The 18,996-nt window shown below is 42.3% G+C and overlaps 1 protein-coding gene across 1 annotated transcript; it reads left to right on the top strand.

Annotated features, from left to right (window-relative positions):
* Positions 1–1,636: 1,636 nt before the first annotated feature.
* On the top strand, positions 1,637–18,417 carry vipr2 (vasoactive intestinal peptide receptor 2). Its single transcript, XM_061084884.1, has 13 exons — positions 1,637–1,687; positions 7,306–7,405; positions 8,731–8,844; positions 10,315–10,406; positions 12,271–12,368; positions 12,860–12,992; positions 14,560–14,710; positions 15,574–15,634; positions 16,475–16,544; positions 17,005–17,096; positions 17,407–17,536; positions 17,892–17,933; positions 18,244–18,417. Exons 1-13 carry the CDS (start codon positions 1,637–1,639, stop codon positions 18,415–18,417), a joined length of 1,308 nt encoding a protein of 435 aa, XP_060940867.1.
* The last annotated feature ends 579 nt before the right edge of the window (positions 18,418–18,996 follow it).

Genomic DNA, 18,996 nt, shown 5'->3' with positions numbered 1-18,996 from the left:
TCCCCCAGGACAACAGAATCAAACGCTCAAAAGATGTATGGGGATAATTCATGAATTCATAATTCATTAACTAAATGTGTGTGTTCCACTGGGCCAGGATTAAAGGAACTAAAAGACTTTCTGTCCCCTCTGTGGGCACATGTTAGTTTCCAGTACGCTCACACCAGCTCTCTGTTTAAATTGGGGTTTTGTACACAAGCCATAAAGCACTTGAAGCAGTTGGCAGGAACGAGACTGTTCTACATTTTTCTGTCTGCACACTTTAATGCAGTGTTGACATTTGTGTCCAGAGCAGGGAAGCTGATGGCCCCTGGCTTTGTGTAAATATCTGCAGCCGGTCCTGTGTGTGTCTGTGGTGGCAGAGCATGTTTCATCTCTGTGGAGGAGATACGTTCCTCCTGTCCCAAGACAGAAACCACACGCACAGTGTGAGCGTGTGTTTCTGTATCAAGAAGCTTCATCAGCGACATTTCCCTGAAAACCTGCAGCCTGTGCTTGTACGTGTGTGTCTGTGTGCGTGCGTTATGTTGATTTGTGCGACGTTTGTTCTGAACCTGCTGTTTAATTGATCTGTGGCGATGCTGGTGCAGCTTTTCTGTCTGAAACTGTACAAGTGACCTGCGGTAATAAAACCTGCTGCTGGACTGAAGTAAATCCTCAAACAAGCAGAGGAACAAACTAATGAAAGAACAAACCAACAAACAAACAAAAGAACAAATGAACGAAAGAACAAATGAAAGAAGGAACAAACAAAAAGACAAATCAACAGACAGGGGTGAAAACATAACTTCCAGTGTGGTATTAATGTTATTAATGATCTTCTTCTCATGCTTCTCTACCAGTGAGTCCCCTAACAAAGGTTTTATTTTGAAAGTCCTGGCAGGAAGTGTGTGTGCTGGTCCCTGTGGTGTGACAGTGAACGTCAGCTGGAGGCAGATGATGATGATGTGTGATCACATTCAGCTCAGTGGAGTCGGACAGTGGACGCAGCAGGAATCCTCCGTCTGTCTCTGGTTCCTTTATGTGGTTTTCAGATTTTTCTCTCATGGAATAAAAAGGATGGAGAGAATAAAATCTCAGCAGAGGAGGTGAAGTGAAGTCCAGGCTGCTGCAGTGAGAGTCAGGACCTGAACTCTGGACCTGAACTCTGGACCTGAACTCCAGACCTGAACTCTGGACCTGAACTCTGGACCTGAGCTCCAGACCTGAGCTCCAGACCTGAACACTGGACCTGAGCTCCAGACCTAAACACCAGACCTGAACTCCAGACCTGAGCTCCAGACCTGAACTCTGGACCTGAGTTCCAGACTTGAACTCTGGACCTGAACTCTGGACCAGAGCTCCAGACCTGAGCTCCAGACCCGAGCTCCATACCTAAACTCCAGACCTGAACTCCAGACCTGAGCTCCGGACCTGAGTTCCAGACCTGATCTCCAGACCTGAACTCCAGACCTGAGTTCCAGACCTGAACATCAGACCTGAGTACCAGACCTGAGCTCCAGACCCGAGCTGCAGACCCGAACTCCAGACCCGAACTCCAGACCCGGACTCCAGAACCGGACTCCAGAACCGGACTCCAGAACCGGACTCCAGACCCAAGCTCCAGACCCAAGCTCCAGACCTGAGCAGTTGGAAGATGAGAAGTTTGATCCTGGTCTCACTGTGTTTCTCAACATGTCTGCTCCTGGTGAGTCTCCTTCCTCCATTTCTACTAAATAATTTCAAGAAACACTTTAAAGACATAAATCTCCATGGTGACATGTGGAAGATCCTTTTGTTGTCTAATTCTATTATAAAATTAGCAAATTTTTCTAATTCTATTATACAATTAGCTAATTTATCTAATTCTATTATAAAATTAATTGACCTTTCCGGTACTTTTCAGCATATGAAACAATCCTACTTTGTGCTTTTTGTATTTCTTCTTGTGTAATTATTTCACTGAGAGCTGGAAAGTCTATTCTCCTCAGGCAAGGAATTCCAGATTTTATAATTTTCTAATTATCAATAAAATATGGCTATTACCACAGGATGATTATATAGAGTTTTGAATCACTATATTTCTAAATCCATATTAAGGAACTTTCTACACCTATTTCTATTGTAAATAATGATATATCCGTGTATATGCAGACATTTTTTTATTTTTAAATTGACTCATCGTTTCATTAATGCCACATTTCCCCCGGGGAGCCGGACATTTGAAGACATCGCCCTGAACTCTTAATTCCAGTCACCCGAGAGGCAGCTGAACTGGTTTTGTGTTCATTAACTGGGATCATTTATGGGATTAATCTCCCGCTGTCTGTTTGCTCTGGTCCAGCCCCCCCTCCGGCTTGTTGCCTCCAGCCCCTCACACTTGATTTGCTCCCCCCCGGTGCTGCTCCACCTCACTGGATAAACAGTGGAAGTGCTCTCTGTCTCTCCTTCCATCTTCCTCCGGAGACTGGAAGCAGACGGAGCTGCCACCAGGTTCACGGCAGCCAAAATACAAAAAGTGGTTTAATTACCTGAGTGATGAGCGCTGCTGACACTAGTCCACATGCTTCCCTCTTCTCCCTCATCCATCTATTATTCTCTTGGATTTCAGTACGTCCCTGGCTTGTTCACAGGAACTTCGGAGGGATGAGAATTATAATTTCTTCACTGATGTTTAGTTGAAGCAGGGACTTGAAGCTGGAAACTTGAATTCACTGGATGAACTGATAAATATACGACACGGATACAGGAAGTAATGCGATGTCATGTCCTGATAACTCAGTTTTGCAGCTTTGATATTAAGTTCAGCTTCCATCAGTTAAATGTCAGATTAGTTTAGTTTTGTCACGCCCACAAGGTCAAAGGACAAGGTCATGGTGACCTCTCTCAAATCTTCCACAGGCAATCTTTCAAGGGAATCCTCTAACATTCACTTACTCTCACAAATTTACTTATTTCATTTCAGTAGCCACAAGGCAAAGGTCAAGGTCACAGTGACCTCGAGACAAACTTGTGGGAAATGTCTTCACCTTTTGATCGGTTGTCACTTCGACTCACAGATGAACTGATTCGATTTCAGGATCCACATGGAGGCACTTTTCATCGAGACCTGACAATATGATCGATTTATAACAAAGAAAATAAATCGATGTGCCTTCAGTGATTGTTTCGTGAGCTGCTGTTTCAAAGCTGTAGAACTGTGTGAAGCTTCAAAGTAATTCAGCATTTCACAGTTGCCAGAAAACTCAACTCGCAGGAAAAGAAGATTCTGTCTTTACACTGAAGATGAAAAGACGTCTGAGTTTCCACACAGAATTAAACTGACGTGTATCCGAGGCGGCCGGAGATAAATGAAGAGGTTTCCACATGAGAGGGACGGCGGCTGCAGGTTCACGTTCTCCTGTCATGTGACCACTGAGCACACGGCGTGTCACAGGTGACTCATCCGATTTGTTTGCCTGAAGCACCAACAGGTGCCGCAATCCCCCCCCCCGGCACCATCAATTAGACTCGTACGTCGCCTCCGCCACATGAATGGATGTAAATTACACCTGTCTGTTGATACATTTATCAGTTTTAATATTAACGTGCTTTGAGGCTTCCAGCCGTGGTCACACAGCTTCATGTTTTCATGTTTTCATTTTCTCAAGAAATACGTCTGACCACCAGTTGAACATCAGGTTTGTTTCCATTTTGTTATTCATCATCATTTTTACTGTTACTGATATTCGAGCAATATGGATGGAAAGAGGAGAGAGATATAATAATATAATAATATATAATAGCAATAACAACAATGATAATATTATAGTAATAAGTAGAGAGAGAGAGAGACTATGGGAGGGGGGGAAAACACCCATTAGTAGAGCTGTGTGACAATACAGTATAAATATAATTATCAATAATATAATTTTCATTAAAAGAAGATCACAAATATAACAAAGGTTTAAAAATATATCATCAGTTTAAAACCACGACTTTTACTCAGGAACAAAAATTAAACAGAAAAATAATCTGATGTTCATCGTGATAATTAACGATATCGTGCAATTTCTATCTTAAATCTTTTTATTTTTGATCCTAATGTTCAGCGCTTTCCATCAGTTAAATTATTATTGTTATTTCAATGTTTAACATAAAAATAAATTCAGTTTACTTTATTTCTATTTATGTATAAGTTTAAACTGCTAAAATTTTTTACATACGTAGCATTTTAGTTATTTCTATTAAGCAATCTTCAGACCCAAGTTTACAACAGTTCAAAATAAAAGCTTTGCAATTCCGCTCGATCCGAAGCATTACAGCAACTTTTGTTCACTTCGTTGACCAATAGCTAAGGAGGAAGTGGTCCAATGAATGTTGTTGCCATGACACGGATCAACATCGTGAAATAAGAACGTTCAAATCATCAAAATGCTCGGGCGGGACAGATGTTATTGCTGGAGACATAGAAGAAGACGTAAACTTGAATCTATCACGTGTCTAGACACTGCACTTCATCGGGACCATTAACGACACACATGCCAAGTGTGAATTATATCTTTTTCTAGTCCATCTGTTTCCTGGACTTTTATTTTCTAAAGTAAGATGAACTTGAGGCCACAGAGACGCTGAGGCACGACCCGTTGTGATTAAACATTACGACTCGATTCGTCATGTGCAGCTGCTTCCTACCAGGCGCTGTTGAGCTGTGAGCAGGAACATCACCACACTGAGAAGAAACATTATGAGCAGCCAGCGAACAACACAAGCACTAGGAATATGAACGGCTCTGTCTGGTGGTGTCTTGCTCTTCTTGTAATCTGGTGTTAATTTGGATTATTCCCCTGATGGACTGTTTGTACTGTAAATCATCATCATCTAAACATAGATAGATAGATAGATAGATAGAATCCTTTATTAGTCCCACAGTGGGGAAATTTGAGGGTTTTACATCAGCAGCGCAGGCACAGTGCAACAAGAACAAACGAAAGAGCAAAACAACAAAGTAAGAAACAAAAAACAACAATGAGCAAAAAGAAAAAGTAAACAGTCAAATAAGCAAATAAATAGTAAGTAGTAGAACAACTGACCAATACAATTAAATAATTAGATAATTAAATTAAATAATTAAATAAATTAAATAATTAAATAAATTAAATAATTAAATAAATTAAATAATTAAATAAAAAACATCCCTCTGTCCTAAACTGTTTCCCCCTGAAATCAAACTAAAACATCTCTGAAGTCTTTCCAGCTGCATGAGCTCCAGAGGTCATGACCTGCCTCCTCTGGAGATGTGTGGATTCTCTTTATTGGACTTCCTGGTGCTGTTTGTGGTTTTTGCCTAGAAAACCCACGTTCACTCTCTGTGTGTTCCCAGAAGGAAAAATTCACGGGATCCCAGGGGTGGACGATATGACCTGTCTCTCGCCTTATCGCCCATAAAGTTTTTACCATCCCTGCAGACAGTTTGACTTCATAGCTTCAGCTCTCACAACTTGTCTTAAACTCAGATTCTGTTGTGCATGAGAGTCACGATTGACAGATTGAATGAATTCTGTGGGAAACGCTGCTCCAAAATTGCTTGATCCGCCCATTTATTCAGACCCAGAACTAATGAGTGTGGATGCAGACTGTGTTATCACAGGGAAGTGAAGTGCAGCGGGTTTGTTTAACTCCGACTCACGATGAAGACGCGAAGCTGTGAAACTCTGAAGCAGACGGAGAAGCTGGAGTCGGGCCGGAGGTCAACAGACATTTCAACAAGCTGAGACTTAATTTCTATGAGTGAGATAGATTTGGGGCAGCTGCAGCCTTGTTACCCAAAGCACCAGCTGGAGAAATACATGAGCAGCAGTCTTCCCTCGCTCTGCTGCTACCGACCCTGCAGACTGCCCTTGAGCAAGGCACTGGAGCTTGAATGTGCCAAGTCGAAACTGAGGATTGAGATGGCAGATACTGAAGCTGTGATGCTGCGCAGTACATGTTAGAATTACATTTTCATCTCAGACTATCAGAGAGAGAAGTTTTAAAGTGAACAAAGCGTGAGGAGGCGATAAACACAAACCACATTTTTCTCTGTCGGTGGAATCTGTGCGACTTCGATCTGTGAATCGTCTTTGCTGCCCACAAACACAGCAGCTCTGAGGAGGACTGTTAACTCTCGTGAAATCTTTGCTGTGGGTGATGTCAGCTACCACACTGACACGTGAGGCGGTTTACCAAGCGGTCTACGTATCTCTTAACTCAACATTTGTTTTGATTTGTTTCTTTTGTCACAAACACACGGGGCCTGTTGGGTCTGACTCATGACGTCGTGGTGTTTAGTCATCAATCGTGAAGCAAGTTTAGAAACAGAAATTGATTCATCTTTAAAAACACTCCAGGATAAAACAAGCTCGACTGAGTCTCACTTAAAGCTGGGGTTGGTAATCCAGGAAAAACTAGCAAAAGCACGCTACACTTTAAAAAAAAGCAACCAGTGCATCGTACACCCTCCTGTCAAAGCTCCGCCCCCAAAACACATAAACATGTACTTTATTTATTGATGAAAATCAGGACGTGAGGAGGATTTCAACTAAAAACAGATAAAGAAGTTTCAGAGTCAACTTACCAACCTTACTGTTAAAGCAAGGCAAACTTTTCCAGCTGAACTCAGCAGTTGAACATTAACGATCGCTCCTCTTTCAGTTTGTACTTCTGGATATTCCTCTTTCATGATGGAGATTATAGTTTGTTAACTCAATTACGGCCGGACACATTTATTAAATTACATCCAGCAGCGAAACAGAAACCCGCTGACGTCCTCACCTCGAGGTCTGAAATGTGAATCGAATTAGTCGGAGGTTAAATCTGATTAGAGTGTTAAAGGTTTCCTCTCCAGGCTTTTATCTGACTCACGCTCTCTGCCGTCTTCAACACCCGCTTGAAAGATGAGAAACTAACTGGAGGCCGAGTGTGGAATCTCAAAGTGTTGGAGAAAAACACTTGAGTCTCTGATGCCACACACACACACACACACACACACACACACACACACACACACTTACACACACAGTTAAGCAGCTTATCTTGACGCTGCATTTATCAATCAGAACCTTGACTCTGTCTCCCCCCCATCTTCCTCTGAACCTGATGTATGATACATGAACAAAATCAATCAATGAAATGATCCGTCACTGAACACGAGGTTGATGAGACGTTCTGTGTTCACAGTGGTCCAGTTGGCCAATCAGAATAGACTGGGCTTGACATGGAGGCGGGTCTTAAATAGAAAGGAACTAAAGCAACGGACAGGAAAGTGTCTCATCTTCTCCTCATCTGTATTCTCCACTTCCCCTGCAGGCTGACAGCCGGCATCCGACCTGTAACTTCATGTTGGAGGTGAAGAGAGACCAGCTGGAGTGTGTGAAGCGGCTGACGGAGGAGGAGGAGGGCGGCGGTGGTGGTGGCGAAGAACACGGCGGCCCAAAAGGTCACGATCACTCACCGACAGGTCAAACAGAGCCGACACTTTGTTCAGCAGCTTTTGTTGCACTGAAGAAAAGCGTCTGCAGTTAATTCAAAGAAGTTTAACTCACTGCATGAAATCAAAGTTTACTAAAAAAGAAGCTTCCCCTGCAGATGTTTTGCTGCTGTGACCCAGATGTGTCTCTGGGTGTTTCAGTGAAAAGACTTTTCCTGATGAGTTCACATTCTCATTTCCTCTTTCTTTACTTCTGCACTTTCATCCTCCTTTTTTTAAACAACCTTTTCATCTTTCCTTTCCTGCCTTCATCTACGTCTCGTCTCACTCCGAGCTGATTTTATCTCGTCCCATTAATCTCCTCTCGGAACGACACTCCCGCTCGCTTTTCTTAATCGGTTCTCCGAAAAAGAATCTTTTATAAGAATAAGCTTTGGTTCCCACGTAAGAGGCAGGGACCCCAAATGCTGCGGCCCTCAAAAGAGGTGGTCTTCATGGCCCATGAAATTGGGACACTTTAGTTTTTCTTCAGAGATAAAGATCCTTTCAAACCCAAGAAGGAGGATGACGATTACCTCTCGTGTTTCTAAGTCGCAGGTTTAAACTGGATAAAGTCGCCTGAACCACCTGAGATGTGAGATTTTAGTTCATCATGCTGGTTTGTTTTGCTTCTCTGATTCTGCTCTTTTTTTATTTGAAACTAATAGGTTTCTTTTCATAGCAGATTTTTTTCTTTTGCAAGGATTCTGGGCTCAATTTGGCCAAACGCACACGTCTCCATTCATCTGTCGCTGAAACGCCTTGTTGACTGCTCGGTTTGCCATCAGCACTTTCGTGCCCATTAAGGCTCACGCTGACGAGCTGGAGCAGCTATTTATGGCAGCCGTTTATGTTTGTTCTGTGTCTGGAGGGTGGTCGACGGTTTACTCTCTTCTGATCGAGACTAAGTCCTCCACACGCCGTACGCACAAATTGTTCTGGTGTTCAGAAATGCAAAATCTGAATTGCGTGACGAGCAGTGGAATTGTTTTAAAAAGGATCAAGTTCGTCTCCGGTCCTGCTGTCATCAGCTCTTCATGCTGAGATAATTGCTCACAGGGCTGTTTGTGCAGAAATCTTTTTATTATTATGGTAATTTATTATCATTTATCCTATTCACCTTATTTTTCTCCACCAAGCCGGTGGATTACTGCCTCATTTCAACATGTGACTAATGCCGGTGTTGTTCTGGAGAGGACGACCTGTTAGTTTTACGTTTCATTCAGAAACTTTTACTCATGAAGCTGATTTGTTCCTCTTCACAGTCGCTGGCTGCAGAGGAACGTGGGACAACATCGCGTGTTGGGATCGAGCCGAGATCGGAGAGACGGTCACCATCCCCTGTCCTCGAGTCCTCAAGACTCTGTTCGGCAGAAATGGTAGAAACCTTTATTATTATTATTACAATACACTTAATTAATGAGTGTGTATGAAGTTTATTATTTTTCTCCAGTGATTGGAGTCTGTAAATAGTGTTCTTTTCTGCTTTTACTTAGTGAACTTCTGTAAAAGCTACAGATTTACCACTAATGTGATGGAAGGGTCCATCTGTGGCTGAGGGAGAATTCACTGCATTTTGGAGCAAATCCAGTTAAACGGGTGGATTTTTGGATCCACTTCCTTTGACCTAAGATGGAGCGTTAGTCTCCACCTCCTCATTCACCCTCAGTAAACTCCTGACTGTGTAAATGTGTGCTGTCGGTAAATTCCCTCCTGAACCCATGAAACTCTTCCAGCCTGTGACCAGATGGCAGTTTGGATTTCCTCTCTGAGCCGGGCTCTGATTTACGTCAATGACTCAACATGATGTAAGAGCCCGGGCTGCTTGTTAAGAGCCAAAGTTTCTGAGACAGATCCAAACTACTTTAAATATTTAAACTCGTATTTACATAAGACGACAGGTCGTGCTGCTCCTGCTGCTCTCTCTCCTCTCGTCACTCCGCCACGAGCCCAATTCATAATGGTACATATTCCTCTGTTAGTGACAGTTGGTTGAACGCTGCTTTTCACAATGCATTGTGGGAAACAATGAGTGAACTACATGGTGGAATACACAGTGATAAGTAGGGACGGGAATCGGCAGGGACCTCCCGATACGATACTATCACGATACTTAGGTGGCGATACGATATGTATTGCGATTCTGTGGGTATTGCGAATCGATATTACGATTTCCTGGGAATTTTTTTTGGTTATTTTATTTTTTTTTAAATACTGGACCATGGAAAAATGTTGAATCATACCTTCAAATACAACACAGTCAAATTCACTTAGAGCTTTACCAGTTTTATTTCAAATATTAACATTAACTTAATGACTGCCGGGCAGCCAATAGAGAAAATAAATAAAAATGTGCCCTATTATTGTATAGCCCCTGTCAACTGCACACAAACTGACAGATTAAGAAGTGTAAGCCACCTAGGCTACTTTTAAACAATAAATAAAAGGTAAATTAAATACAATGAATAAAAGTTTACTTAAAATATAAACTTTGAAATAAACAAAAAGTAGGCTATTGTTGTTTGCATGTAGCCGATGCAAAGCTAGTGCTTGGGTATTTTTATTTTTTTAATTTTAAAAAAATCGATTTGGGAGGCAGCATGGCGATTTTAAAATCGTCATTCACAAGAATCGCGATTTGTAACTGAATCGATATTTCCCCCCCATCCCTAGTGATTAGTGAGGGATTTCGGACACAGTCATTGTGTCAGATGTCCTCAGAGTGTGGTCACTTCCTGACAGCAGCTGATGACATCATTTGAATCCTTAAACCAAAGCAGGAGCTCAGTTAAAGGCTCTCGTTGGTGTCGGGTCATCATCGCTGTGCGTCTCCTCTTCTTCTCTCTCAGGTAACATCAGCAGGAACTGCTCGTCCGCCGGATGGTCGGACGTTTTCCCAAACATCAGCAGTGTGTGTGAGTCGGACCCGAGCCAGGACAAGGTACAGTGAGACCTCGTCTGTTGTTACCTGAGCATGTGTCCTGTCTGTGCTGTCGGGGGACGAAGCTGTTTGAGTTGGGGACACTTCAGTGAGGGAGCAGGAGAAGAGGTGTCGCTGAGGGGAACGCTCGGCCTTGTTTGGCCTCGTCGATGATGATAATTGCTGCTTCTCTCGTCTTTCACTGCTCGGGTGAAGTTTGGGTCACGTGGTCGTTTTCTGAATCATCCATTGTGCTGGTTCAACTAACTGTTTGGTGCTCTTCTGTCTGGCTCCTCATTCCTCACACTTTTAATTCTGCCTCCTTTATTCGTGCTTCTCTTTCTGGCTTCTTCTTTGTCTGCACTCGTCCTGAAAATAGAGTCTGGACATTTTCTGGAGTTTGTGTTTCTCATGTGAAGAAGCAGCAAGAGATTTCAGGAGAATGTCTTGACTTTAGCACAATTCAGCCCAAATGCTCCTGATCAGTATTTTCTGTCCATCAGATCAGGTCTTACTTCATAATGCAGGACTAAGAAAGAAAAAGTAGGTTTTATCTCTCGGCCGGAGAGGATGATTTAAAAGGTCCGAGAATCAACTTGAGCTTTTACAGTTCAGACAAAATAAAAACAAATGAGAAACGTTCCGGGGGCGAAGACGACTTCACATTAAACACCGATGGGTCGGCACTGTAACGTGTGGTGGACGTCATCCGGTAAAGGAATGTAAATGTCTCAATCGTTTCCTGCTGTTCTGAGAGATGAACTGAGAGACACTCTTCATCGTGAAAAGCTGTTTTTTGAAGAGTTGGTAAAAAACGTTTTGGACATTGACGTGAAAATTAGAGCAGATTAAAGGTCCAGACACAAAAACTGCAGAAAGGTTAATAAATATGATAAAAGAAAGACACACACACACACACTTACTTTTATTGGCGGATTCCAATCTCTGTGTTTCTGTTTCTAACAGGAAATGATCTGTTCTTCTCCTCCTTGTTCCAGAATCAGAAGTTTTCTCCGCAACAAAACACATTTTCTCTCTTGATCCTCCAACGACTTCATTCAAACCAGATTTTAACAAACATCATCTCAAGGCATTTTTCAGAGGAAGGTTGTCACCTGCTCTGCTCTGCTCTGCTGTTGTGTAACTTCAGCTCCGTCCATGTTCATCCGCTCGTTCCGGGTCATGCATGGGACCACTGAATTCCCCATTGTGATGTCCTGCCCCCCCCCCTCTCTCTCTCTCATATTCCCTTGCTCTCTCGCCCTCTCTCGCCCTCCTCCTAGAGGACGTGCCCAGTCAGAGAAGCCAGATTTATGTCAGTTTTGGCAAATATGAGAGAAGGTTATTGGCAGGTCAGACTAGAAAGACACCGCATCATAACACAAGACTGAACAAAGATGAACACACAAGACACACCACAATGTAACACAATGGCACATCACAAGAGTATCTTCATCAAATGAATAAAAGCAAATCAAAAGAGCCGAGCTGCTTTCAACAGACTCTTAAATTTGCTTTTAAAAGATTAAAAAAAACACTCAAAGTAAATTCTATTTCTCCAGAACTCTGCAGGGATGGAAATCTAGTGGCTTTTGGTCCAGTGTTATTTTTGTATTTGCTCCGTCAGCTTCACGTCACCTCCAGGCTCAGTTTATGACCTGTGACTGTTTCAGAACAACTTCAAGGCTCAGTGAGTTTCACAGTATCGTCCTCTGGTGGGACGCAGTGAGGACAGTTAGAACCCAGCAGTAACCCTCCTCCTCCTCCTCCTCCTCCTCCTCCTCCTCCTCCTCCTCCTCCTCCTCCTCCTCCTCCTCCTCCTCCTCCTCCTCCTCCTCCTCCTCCTCCTCCTCCTCCTCCTCTTCCTCTCCGTGTGCCCCTGCAGCTCGTCTTCTACGTGGTGGTGCAGACGCTCTACACCCTGGGTCACAGTCTGTCTCTGATCGCCCTCACCACAGGGAGCGCCATCCTCTGCCTGTTCCGGTAAGACCACATATTACACATCTATTACACCAGATAGAACTTAATCTGTGCAAACTGCCACTTCACCATGCACGATGTAAATGATGATGATTAGAGACTCTTCTTCTTCTTCTTCTTCTTCTGCTTTCAGTTTGTTGGGCTGTTGGGATTCGTTTTTAAAAAGCCTCTGCAGGACAGTCAGATATTAAACAAACGTTAATTTAGTGATGATACCTTACCATAGGAATACAAACACACTGGTGTGGTCCCCATACACATCTTGTTCTGTCTATAGTCTAAGACGGATGAAAGGAACCTCACAAAGAAAACAGAAGGATATTGAACTCTTTACTAAAATATGAATTATGACGAACTTCCCCAATCTGTAACATCCCTGTTACAGTAGCACAGGAAATGTGTACCCCACTGGCAGATTCAGTTTGAACTAAGAGCTCTTCCAACCATGGATTGTGTTGTTGTTGTGAAGTTGCCTTTATGTTGTGTAACTGCAGGAAGCTCCACTGCACCAGGAACTACATCCACCTCAACCTCTTCTTCTCCTTCATCCTGAGAGCCGTGGCCGTGCTGGTGAAGGACGACATCCTCTTCAACCGAACCTCGCAGTGCTCCAACCAGCCGTCGCTGGTGAGGTCACCGCCGCCGCCGACCCGCGTGGTCGCGTCCCGAGGGGACAACACACTGTCATGTGTTAATCGCACAGCACGGGGGAAACCGGTCTTAGTGCACAGTGTTGAGCCCGGTCCCATCCGGACCAGACAGCGTGTTCGTAGATTCGAGGTTCAAATGGGAAAGGTTAATAATTTAGACAAGTTCCATGTTCAAAAGTTTCACAGTAATCAGTTTATTGTATAAGAACAATACTTACAGAGAGTCTCTGGGGTTCTGCCGGACACGTCACCAGGTTCACTGGATCATGTCCAGAAGAAGCCCCCCCTCATCCTAAATCCACAGTATTTATCAAGACACATGGTGCAACACAGAGGCGGACGGACTGAGGGAACTCAGCAATTGGCCAGATGTGTACTGTCTCCTTAAAGTGCAGTTTTTTGCAAGCATATCACTTGTGAGAGAAAGTCCAATCCACCAGGTGTCCCACTCCTGTGCAATCAAACGGAGTCTGCCACAGCGGAGAGACACAGCAGATTAGACTTAGAGGAGGTTTTCATATCTTTTTCTCACAATATTTCATGGAGTACTTGTATTGTATTAATGGCACGTCCTCTCTCATGTGCATGGTTACCAGTTGGTTGCTATGTCTGACTCCTGTTTCGTTGCACTTTCTGTGGTTGTGCTCTGTGTCTGACCCTGCGTCTGAGTCAAAAAGATATACATCATTCCAATTAAAAGAAACAGTTGTAGTATTATTGATTCTATAGACTATACAGCTAACATTTATTCACAGGATATAGGTAAAATATAGTCATTAGATAAAGAACAAAACATAGATATCTCAACAACAGCTGAAATAGAAAATGAGTTTTTCACAGAAATGAGCCATAACTTTTTTCCATTTAAGTTTTGCAAACAACAGTAGCTGCAGTTTAATCTGCGTCATAAAAACAAGCAAACTATTCACTGATATTTATTGAGTTGGACCGAAAACCCCTTTCTTGCACTATATAGATTTTAAATGACATTTTCTTGTATTTCTTTTTCCTCTTTCTGAATCACGTCGTAGCGGCTGTTATGAACTTTGCAACATGAATCAGGTTTATTATGTATCATACTCATTAACGGGTTAGAGGCAGACATTTTGATTTAAAGGTAAAGCTCAAAGCATGTGACAGCCTTTGAAACTGAAGCGTCTGTGTAATTTGCAGGAATTCTGTCGAGGCGCTCTGACCTTTATACTCACTGCTTGTGATGTTGTGAACCACAAATCAGAGTTTATTCTCACTGTGAACCCGGTGATTGCCCCCCCGATGGAAGAATGGGAACATGTACCCACATATCAGGACAATTAGCATAATTGCCAGTTAAATGTCTAAAGGCGTCTGATTAAACTTCTCAGCTCTGGGAAGACAAACAGTGAGATGTGCTGAAAACTGCCTTGAGGTTAATTTTGTGTCACCGAAAAAGCAGCTGCTGAAGGTTTCGTGACATTTAACATTTAAGGATTCAGGGCTTAGACACGAAGTTCGTAACCTTGTCCTATTTTCTACTCATCTAATGGGAATTTCTGTTTCTCCAGGTTGGATGTAAAGCCAGCCTGGTGTTTTTCCAGTACTTCATCATGGCTAACTTCTTCTGGCTGCTGGTGGAGGGTCTGTACCTCCACACTCTGCTCGTCGTCATTTTCTCCGAGAACAGACACTTCATCGTCTACATGTTCATCGGCTGGGGTAGCTAATCCCTTTCAGCTGATTTTACTCTTCTGGATTTATGGCTCATGGTTTTTCGGATCAGTCTCAGAGGTTTCGGTAAACCCTGCTGAGCTCCACTCAAGTATCAGAATAATTGGGGATGACAGTGGAACCAGTATTAATCAAAATGTTAAAAGTACATGTGGATGAAATGTCCTTATCTTTTACTCCTCCTCACAAATTAAGCATAAAAGCTATTTATTAGGGCAGGGCAAGTTAACTCGTTTTAATCGAGTTAACTCAAGTGATGAGTTAACTCGATTGTTTATCCGCCAATTATTTTCTTTTTTCCTGTTCTGCAGCAGTCAGCAACAGACTTTCACAAAATAAAAGCCTGACTTTCACATTAAAACAATAAATAATCAAATCTGAGTTAATGCGAGATAAAATAATTAATTGAGTTAACTCATCACTTGAGTTAACTCGATTGAAACGAGTTAACTTGCCCAGCCCTACTATTTATTGAACCTCATGAACAAGTACATTAATGGTGATTGGTTCACGGACTGAAAAGTAAAAGACAAGTTCTCGAGTGGAAACGAATACAGTGAAACCATGTGGCCTGACTGTCTGCGTGGACAGTAAAAACTTTGTGGATGTGAAGAGAATTTACCAAGTTGGAGATCTCTCATGTTATTATGAGAAGTGAGACAAAAGGATTAATTATGAAAAGGTGGTGAGACAGATTACAGTAGAGAATATATAAACCACCACAGTCTCGATAGTTAATAGGAAATGCTTTTTGCGGAATCCTGCGAATTAATAAACAAACAAACATGATCTCCCTCTAACTTCATGTAAAAATAAGGATTTAAACCATGTTTCTTGGTGGCTGTTTGCAGGAATCCCCACTGTGTTCGTGTTTGCATGGACAATGGCGAGGATTTATCTGGAAGACACCGGGTGAGTGTGGACATCAGCACGAGCACGTGACTCAGATTTGACATTTGTTCACATTGAAACGCCCTTCGAGACATTTGACATGGATGTGGTGTCAAAGGAATCTCATCCAACGTGTTCTCTGATGTTTTAATTAGACTTTCATTTTATCATCTTCTCATTATGTGACAGCTCCAGACACACGCTGGTATTCTACAGGGACGGGATCTGTTATTTCATTAAGTGCTTTGATGAGGTTCCGTCAGCAGATATGAGAATGTGTCTGGTTTTTTCCTGGAAAGTAATAAGATAATTATCCCTCATGTCAAAGAACACTTAATAATTCCTCTGGTGGGATTTGCTTTGAGCAGTTTGTGTGATCCCCGGATCTTTTCATCTCCCGCTGCAGCTCATTAATAAGCTACAGCGACAATAACAAGTACAGCGATGACACAGCTCCACCTTTATATGTTATATATATATGGTATATGTTATAAATAATTTAGGATTATTATTAAAAAATATAATGTTAACAATCAGGTAGAAGATCAGTATAAAAGTGGCATTAGAATTTGAGCTTATACGGTCAAATATTGTGCTTTCTTTTCTAAATCCTGGTGGAAAACCTGCTGAAGCTTGATGAATTCATTTTCCCAGAACAAACAGAAATAGAAATAATACAGTTTCATCCAACCGGCATCATCTGTCAGGCAATACGAGATGGACATAAGATCTGATGAAGGAACGGAAATGACTCAACCATTCATACCGTTTTTTTCACGTGAAGATTGAGCAAGTAGCAGCCTGTCACAAATATTGTGTTTACTGTAATTGTGACATTTGTGTTTTTTATGATGCCCCCAGATGCTGGGAGAGGAACGACAACCCTATACCCAACTGGGTGATCAATGGACCTATTGGATTCTCCATTATGGTGGGTGGAGCTTCATTAACTCTCCATTTGTCGGCAGGTGCTCCGTAAAGATCAATTTGCAAATATGAATTATTGTACAAAGGTATCATATTCATCTTATAACAGAAGATATTGAAACTAAAAGTGTGAACGTATTCAATCTCTTTGTGTTTCTTTAATGATTGGATGTCACCGTTGCTGTCAACCTTTAAAATCTCTTTCTCTGGTTTTACTTTTTATTTTGGTGATTAGTCAATCAAACACATCAGACCTGTTTCTTTCACAAAGTTTCACTAAACTAGTGAAGTCATTGATGCTTTAAAGGAAAGAAAAAAGAAACCAAAGAAACGTGATTTATTTCCCACACAGTGATTTCAGTGGGTGGGGAAATGTTCAACATGGCAAAAACCAAATGAACCTTTCTGTGTTTCCGAGGCTCAGTTGTTGTGATAACTCGGTTGTTTCCTTCATGTCCCCAAAGGTGAATTTCATCCTCTTCATCAGCATCATTCGGATCTTGGTTCAGAAGCTGAGGTGTCCTGACGTGGGCGGCAACGACCAATCACAATACAGGTATCTCACATGAGGCAAGGGTGTGAACAAGAAAAATAAACCCCATCCCTGCCCTGTTTTTTCCAAGCATGCATCCTAAGAAAGGTTCTTGCACAGTTGAGTTTCCCTTTGAGTCTTTGCCCAGGCAGAGGCGGCGTTTAAACCTCAGGCTGTTTCTCCCTCCGTTGAAATGGAAGCTGTGATGGACACAATTGGTTCATCCTGTGCTTTTGTTTGTATGGAACAATATGGTACAATTAACAACAAACACCACATCTGTTTCAGTTAAACGTTGTAACTAACATCTGCTCATCTTGTGTTTCTGTCTCAGGAGGTTAGCCAAATCCACGCTCCTGCTGATCCCTCTGTTTGGGATCCACTACGTGGTCTTCGTGTCGCTCAGTGAATCCATCGCAGAAGATTATAAAATATTTTTTGACCTGGCCCTCGGGTCCTTTCAGGTGCGTTGGTAATCAAACTTCTCAACCACGCTACTGCTGCTTGTTATTATGGTTGTCCTGGTGAATCAACGTGCTGGTGTCAGGGTTGATCACCCCCTGGTCTTTTGGTTTTTGGCAAAAATCATTTCAAAGAATTCTGGGTCTTAATTTTAACATTCACCACCATTTATCTTGGAATTATTTTGGACACTCTGTGTAAGAATGACCAGCACCAAGAGGGGCCTTAAGAAACAGTAGTTAACTTTTCTGTTCTGTATTTTATGCTTACTATATTTGAAATGTGAAAAATGGTTATAAAACTAAAGAAAATTCTATTTGCGACTTAAGATGTCTTCATGGTTGTTGTTCTCCTCAGGGTCTGGCGGTGGCCATCCTGTACTGTTTCCTCAACAGTGAGGTAAGAACTCATGATGTGAAATGACACAGAACAGAATATGGTTTATTTTTAACTTTATCTTAATTGAGCAGTAACGACTAATTTCTTACACTACACTATTATGTTCTTGCTATTTTATTTGTTAAATTTAGTTTTTATACATGATGCCTTTTATATCTTATGTCTGCCTTTGCTGTTGGAATAAGCTTTATTCACTAAACTTACTTTTAACTAGCAACGGTTGACGACGCCATGACTACAGATATTTTGATTCTGTTCCGATCATTTCAATAACCGATGACTGTACTGCTCTGTTCACTTGTTCTCGCAGGTGCAAGGCGAGCTGAAGAGGAAGTGGAGGAGCGTGTGTCTGAACTGTCGTCCGAGCAGAGATCGCCGCTTCACCAGCACCTTCGCCTCCAGGAACGGCTCCGAGCACAAGATGCAGTTTCACCGCACCTCCCGCACCCAGTCCATCCTGCAGTCGGAGACCTCGGTGCTGTGAGGACGGGACACCTCCACAAATGCAGTCGTCAGGTGTCAGCTTAACAAAACCTCTGTGAGGCGTCATGGACCTAAAGGGCCCTCGGATCTGTCCTGTACGGGCGTGCGAGTGAGAGAGAGCCGCAGTGTTTTTAGTTTGTGTCGAGAGTCGAGACATTTAACCTGCTCTTCATGGAGCCGTGCACATGAGTGAGGTATGACATGTATATATTTGAACTTGTATATGTTACAAATGAATTAAATATTTATAAGATATAAATGGTGCCATTTATCTCTTCAGGGACGGCACAGCTTTTGGTTTTAGGATGGAAAACGTGTCCCTTACTGTCTTATTGTTACTGTATCAACAATAGAAATACACATATTCATAGAGCTTATAAATAAACAGGGTATTTAAAATAAGCATATTTCTCAAATGAGAACTATAAGGACTTTGAAAATAATGTCGAGCAAAAGATCCAGTGGTTAATTCCTTCTTCTTTTCAGCATCCACACAACTACTGCATGTTCTCGTTTAAAAGGCATCAGCTCTGTGACAGAAACGCTGGTGTCCACACTAAGCCGATGAAACGTAGAAACT

This window comes from Limanda limanda, chromosome 13 (assembly GCF_963576545.1).
Source record: "Limanda limanda chromosome 13, fLimLim1.1, whole genome shotgun sequence".
Taxonomy (NCBI): Eukaryota; Metazoa; Chordata; class Actinopteri; order Pleuronectiformes; family Pleuronectidae; genus Limanda; species Limanda limanda.
Note: the sequence above shows the minus strand (reverse complement) of the source record. Positions and strands in the feature narration are given on the sequence as shown.

What these genes read in the sequence shown, in the direction of transcription:
- vipr2 (XM_061084884.1), top strand. Translation starts at nt 1,637, where the DNA reads ATGAGAAGTTTGATCCTGGTCTCACTGTGTTTCTCAACATGTCTGCTC. An exon ending in CGGACCCGAGCCAGGACAAG is followed by an intron (nt 10,407 to 12,270) that starts GTACAGTGAGAC and finishes GTGCCCCTGCAG; the next exon opens with CTCGTCTTCTACGTGGTGGT. An exon ending in GCCATCCTCTGCCTGTTCCG is followed by an intron (nt 12,369 to 12,859) that starts GTAAGACCACAT and finishes GTGTAACTGCAG; the next exon opens with GAAGCTCCACTGCACCAGGA.